Here is a 6660-nt window from a genome sequence, read left to right as displayed (position 1 = left end):
AATCTTCTGTTCGTTATTTGCTACTGCCACCTATAGACGTTACTGGCTAATAGGTTGAGTAAACACAATATGGTTCATTTATGCGAACAGTAATAAAACAGTAGAAAAACTACATACAGAGATCTGATGTTTATTGGTAGCACGTCCATTGGACCGCTGATAATGAATTAACGAATCAGCAAAATAAATGCTGATCTTAGCAATTATGGTGATGATTCTACACTAAGGTATACGTCCACTGTAATATACATTTTATTTGTATTAGTTTGTTTCTATTCTATATAAATGTGCTGCATAAAGTATCTGCCCATGTAAGGTCGATGGGTCAACATATGCTATGCATAATGTTACCCTATTTTTCTTTCGTAAACGGGAAGTCCATGGGTCTAAAACACAAATGTCATGTATAAATCATTATTCAAGCGTTTCTCACGTAATTAAGAGGTCACAAATGGTCATGTGAGCAGTGAGAGGAGGATGGAGGGAGAGAAAAATGGAGCCTGGGTCAGATACATGTTGTGGATGGATAGTGTTGATAGAACTAGGGCAGACAGAGGATAGACCCTTTTCATTATAATAGTGTACAACTTTTGCCAGAGCCCTATGCATCCTGGCGCCCTATTCTCTATATAGTGCACTACTTAGCACCTAGGAAGATATCAATCCGTCACAGTATAGCGATAAACCACGTCTAGATCTGCGACTGAGGCCTCTGCCCTTTTGTACTAATATCTGGGCCAGAAATATGTCCACCACTGAGAGGTTACTGGAATTAGGTCATCCTCCATCGCCACACTTTTAACTGGATTCCACTGGAAAGAGAAAATAAGGTGTTGTCTCTGTCCCAAATGGCACCCTATTCCCTATACAGTGCACTGCTTTTGACGAGTAGTGCACAAAAGAAAAGGGAATAGGGTGCCATTTGGGATGCCACCTTTGAAGTTGAAATAAATATGAACTGACCAGAAGAAACACCTTATCGTCAGACATTCAGGCAGACTACTGTAATACTTTATACTGTAATATAAAGCAACAGGATAGACTATAAAATGCACCTAGGACTTGAAAAAGTCTTCAAATTGACTAACTACAAAGACTTATTTCAGGCATCATCATATAGTCACTTTATAGCCTATAGCCTGGTCCCAGATCAGTTTGTGCAGTCTTGCCAACTCCTATGGTCCCTGTCATGGCTGTCTGCTGGCTCATGGCTTATACAGCCCAAAGTGATCTGGACCCAGGCTACATAACTATGGAACAATAGGGAAGATACAGTTTGTCCTCTTCAAATTCTGTTTATTGGTCATATACAAAATAAAGTCAACTGTTTATCAACAAACAATACAGTATGTACATCAATAAATTAAAGGATCGATGACAAAACAGTTAATTCCCATGGTTACCAATACATCAGCATTACTTATCTACAAATAGCAAAAAAAGTACAATAATTTAGTTATGAATTTATAAATACTTACAATGAAATGGACTCACTGTCACTTTAGGGTATTTCCCCATACAAAGTACTGTGACACTCGATATAATAATGTATTACACCCCATAGAGAACATTTTACAAAACACCGATTTTTTTACATTTCCAGGTAATTTGTTACTAATATTTCCCATATTCACAAACTCTACTACTTCTTTTCATAGCTTTTCACTGATCATTGTATACTTTGGAGACACACACAGACTGTGTCCCAAATTACACCTAATTCCCTTTATAGTGCACTACTTTTGACCAGGGCCCTATGAAGGGAATAGGGTGTCATTTGGGAGGCATAGACAGAAACACCCCTGAGTCATATAGTCATATGCTCACCAGTTGACCCAACATGTGGTGTGTTATGGGGAGGGGAGGGGGGGTTATATAGATAAGCACTTTGTATAAAAGATATTGACCTCAGTCACACTGTACCTGCAGTTTATTAAGCTGACAACAACTTTTAGACGACCAACCACGACATCACTACTCATCAAGCTCTAGCAGTTCTAGCTCCGCCTCCTTCCTCAAGCCCCACCCAGTTTTTGCATATATAGACGTTCACTTGACAATAGTCACCACGACAACATTCATGTGTGCTCGACAACGAGAGGAGGAACAAATCAACAAAACAATCAAGACTAAACAAACTGAACTAATATAACTTGGTGGTGGCACTTTTTGCTTTACGTTATCTAATTTGAGTATATTAAAATGTTTCTCCAAAAACATTTAACACATTGCTCACAGAATGTTGAAACGCCACAGGACTTACCACAGTCAAAAGTAGAACAACATCAGAAGTCACAAAAGCAAATGGGGGGGGGGGAGAGAGATTACGAGGACCAAAAACTCCATCAGAACAATTTCACAGATCACCAGTCAAACAATATATATTTTTTGCCCATTTAAAAGAGAATCAAGATAGATTTTTACATGTATATCACTACATACAGTACATACACCTAAATGCCAGATGTGTGAGTTTCAACGTTAAAGAGATAAGGAAAGGGTTCTTTCTTATCAAACCTTTTCAGTCGAGATATGCAGCACTCTGTACTTTCTCGGTTGATCAAACCCGCAGATGGGTTATCAGTGCAACCATTCCTGTGGCTTTAACAGTTTTTGTACTTTTAACACCCCCCTTTCCTCCTACCTTCCTCCCCCCTTTCCTCCCCATTTAGCTACTGTGTGAAAAGAGAGAGAGCAGAGCATTCCCATCTACTGCACAGCAGTAACTTCCATTAAAACCTATGGCAGGGTTTCCCCAACCTATTATGAAAATGAAGCAAAACATATTCAATATTGTCTAGGTTTGATATCTAGTTAATGGCAATAGAAGGGTGATTATAAAACCATGTGGGAATTGATCATTTGTACTCTAGAAGTTGCAGATAATTCAACTAAGTACTCAAATAACAAAAGAATCTACGTGGGTAAAACTGGACAGGCAAAAGAATGCTGTAACAAACTTCATGTCTGTGGGAAAACCCTGCTTTTAGACAGACCAAACCATATCCGGCCCACAGAATTATATTGAACAGTAGAATGGAAACGGGCCATCTCGGTATGGGAAACTTGCATTCTATAATTCTTGAATGAGAGGATTTTTATGACCCGGCCCCTATATTAACAGATAGCAGACAACAGTGTTACTTCCCTGGCATTTACAGAATAGGATAAACAAACAAAGGAAAACATCGGCAATGCAGTCTGCATTAAACATATCCATACATATAAATTATATACAGAGAAAATAAAATAATTATATAAATCACGTCACAAAAATATAACTTATTCAAAGAGCACGGGTGATGTAATCGTAGGGCCATATACCAGTCTTTACGCCCTTGCAGTAGTTTGGGTATTCTAGGATACGCTGTATCTTGTACCCAATCTCTTTATTCTCCCAGTTTGGAGAACTCATCTGGAATATTCAGGTTTTTATACATTTAGACGTTTTTTTGAGTTGCTAAATAAACAGTTCCTATTCAGAGAGACTTTGTAATTTATGTAATGCATGTTTATAACACATTAATAACACGTGTATTAAGTATTAATAAACATTGTCAATTAATACAACCACCACCACTACATAAGGATATGGGCTGAGCATAGGTACCTTCGATTACATCACCCGCTTTAAATTAAAACAGCATCACGTATCCATAACAACAACATAGTGAACAATAATATTATCATTACCTCGTCACGTACTGTACATTACAACGTCACACCACCACGCGCCAGCCTCACGGTCACCATAACAACCACACGCGCCTAGTCACTAGAAAAACAAAGCTATCAACTTCAATAGTTAAGCCACTTTTGGTACAATTGCAAAAAAGAGGAGATATCAAACACTTTTTACCTTGATTATTTTTTAAAGATCTATTATAAATAATGTAAAGATACTCAATGTAATTTATAAAATTCAAGATGTGACCATATGTAGACAAAGAATCCTTTGAAGAATACGTAACGTCACTCACACTGATAACTTTATGGTAAAACTTGTGAGAATTAAACCCAACTAACAGATTGAACAGTCCACTATTTAAAAACTGAAAATAAAAATTATTTTTAAATAATTATTTTGACAGTTGAAATATTGGCCATGTCAACAAAATACCTCATAGTCATAGTAACGTTAGTATGTTATTGCCATTCCCAAAAAACGAAACAAAATAAAATCTAACAATAAATTAGAAAAACATTCAAATTGACTATATTTAAATTCTATACATTTTTGACTAAAATGTTGATCTTTCAGTTAGTTTTTGAATGGAGTAATTGCCTAGTCACATAAACACGTGTCAGTCAATGTAATCCCGATAGCTAATACTACAGTATAGTACACAACTCCCAGACAGACAGGAACAGGACAACACTTGGCGATTAGATGCCTAGACCCCTCTGGCCTGTATGGAGATTGGTAATATGGTGATAATTGGTCAGTGCATAACATTAAGCACAGGTAAACACACAGGTACCTGTGATGAAACACACCCTCTTTAGGCCTCCCGAGTGGCGTCATTACAGACCAAGGGTGCACAATTGGCCCATCGTGCTCTAGCGACTCCTTGTGGTGGGCCGGGCGCATGCACGCTGACTTCGGTCGGCAGTTGTACTGTGTTTCCTACGACACATTGGTGCGGCTGGCTTCTGGTTCTTGGCAGGGTCATGTTTCGGAAGACGCATGGCTCTCAATCTTTGCCTCTCCCAAGTCTGTACGGGAGTTTCAGCGATGGGACAAGACTGTAACTACCAATTGGGGAGAAAAAAGGGTGAACGGTACCAAAAAAATGTAAAATAACCTAAACAACCTCTTCCTGAAGATCCTCACTTTTCTGAAAGTATCTTGTCTCTCTTGTGCAATGAGCGGTTACAAAATACAATTCTCTGTCATTTTTATGATAAAAAATTAAATAAATTGATGGCTCTGCAAGCTGTTTCTGCAAAACAAGGAAGTGCCTGTGAGTACGGAAGCCCGTTGGGTAAAAAAAAATTGTTTTCAGAGAAAACACGACCAAATAGAATGATACCAAAACGAACGTCAGCCACGGATGAAGTTCACAGTGTTCCATGACACAACATAACTACATTACATCAAATTACAACGTTGGACCTCGTGTACAACAGTTACAAAATAACAGTAGAAACACAGTAATTACTATCCAGGGCGTGATATTTTCTCAAAGGGGGGCCACCTCACCTGATTAAATTCTGTCCTGTGCTCAATGACGATGCACTGACCAATGGTTTCATTTTTAAATAGTCCTAATTCGCTTCCTCTCCTCCTCTCCCTTCCCTCCCTTTTTCCTCTCATCCCTCCTTGACCCAGCCCGCTACTAAGACCGCGCGTCCGTTTTCGACTTCACTATCGTGATGACACTCGTCGCCGCCACTTTCCCCGGTATGAGTGGCCCGATCACCGACCCAACCCCACCACCTCCCCTCTGACCCCCGACCCCTAACCCCACTCCCGGGCTCCTCGCCACAGTCCTTGCAAAACTCTGTAGAGCCTCGTACTTCGACCTCAGGTGATCGAGCTCCACCCTCATGCTGGCGTTCTCCGACGCCAACTTATCCACTTCCTGTTGAAGCTGTGACTTCTGCTTCTCCAGCTCCTCCTTCTGGGTGACCCGTTTGACCCGGCAGCTGGCGGCATAGCCACGGTTCTTCAGGGTGCGCCGGCGCTGTTTAAGCTGCAGGATCTCATCCTTGGTGAGGCCGCGGAGGTGCTGGTTGAGCTCCCGGACGGACATAGTCACCAGCTCATCATCTGTCAGGGTGGTCCCATTCTCCCCCGGCTCCCTCTTCACCTGAGGGGGGGGGGGGGGGGGGGGAAGGGAGGAGAGGGGGAGGAGGGAGGGGAGGGAGGGAGGAGAGGGGGAGGGGGGAGAGGGAGGAGAGTGTGAGGAGGGAGGGAGGTGAGTTAGGAAGAAGACATGGAGAGGCCGTAGTACACGTGTCAAACTCATTCCACGGAGGTCCTTGTGTGTGCCAGTTTTCGCTCCACCCTTGTACTTGATTGATGAATGAAGGTCACTAATTAGTAAGGAACTCCCCTCACCTGGTTGTCTAGATCTTAACTGAAAGGAGAAGAAAACCACTTGGTCCTCCGTGGAATGAGGTTGACGCCTCTGCAGTAGCAGGTAAGAGAGAAAATACCTTACTTGGATACATGATCATATATTTCTGTCTGTGTGAGATTCAAACAAGCAAGTCCACATCAGTCCAGCGCCAGTTCTCACCTTCAAGGCCTTGTTTCCCTTATTAGTGGTCGACATGCCACGAGAACCACCCCCCTCTGAACACACCTGCACACAGGAGGGAGAGAGAAAAGACATAATATGACATTTGAAATGTCTTTATTATTTTGGAACTTCTGTGAGTGGAATGTTTACTGTTCATTTTTGTTGTTTATTTCACTTTTGTTTATTATCTACTTCACTTGCTTTGGCAATGTTAACATATGTTTCCCATGCCAATAAAGGCCTTCAATTGAAATTGAATTGAGAGAGAGCGAGAGAAGAGGAGGCAGTGCTTAGCTCAGTATAAGAAAATCTGCAACTCATCCACAAACTGTCACAGTGAAAGTGAGAACAGACACTCAAAGAAACACACACAGACACTTCCTGTTTGTTGGTGGTTAGTGTGGCAGTGCCT

The 6660-nt window shown here is 41.1% G+C and overlaps 1 protein-coding gene across 2 annotated transcripts in view; it reads right to left on the bottom strand.

The window, feature by feature from the left end:
• Positions 1-1284: 1284 nt before the first annotated feature.
• The window catches only part of mafgb (v-maf avian musculoaponeurotic fibrosarcoma oncogene homolog Gb), a 37442-nt gene continuing 32066 nt past the window's right edge, over positions 1285-6660 (bottom strand). For both annotated transcript variants that reach the window (XM_071389728.1, XM_071389729.1), the window contains 2 exons: positions 6246-6311; positions 1285-5813 (listed from right to left, as the gene is read on the bottom strand). In XM_071389728.1, the coding sequence (XP_071245829.1) occupies positions 5340-5813; positions 6246-6311 (540 nt within the window). In that variant the 3' untranslated portion in view covers positions 1285-5339. The remainder of the gene's footprint in view (positions 5814-6245; positions 6312-6660) is intronic.

The sequence above is a fragment of the Salvelinus alpinus genome, chromosome 2, assembly GCF_045679555.1.
Source record: "Salvelinus alpinus chromosome 2, SLU_Salpinus.1, whole genome shotgun sequence".
NCBI lineage: Eukaryota > Metazoa > Chordata > Actinopteri > Salmoniformes > Salmonidae > Salvelinus > Salvelinus alpinus.
The sequence above is the reverse complement of the archived record's forward strand: the minus strand, read 5'-3'. Positions and strand labels throughout refer to the sequence as shown.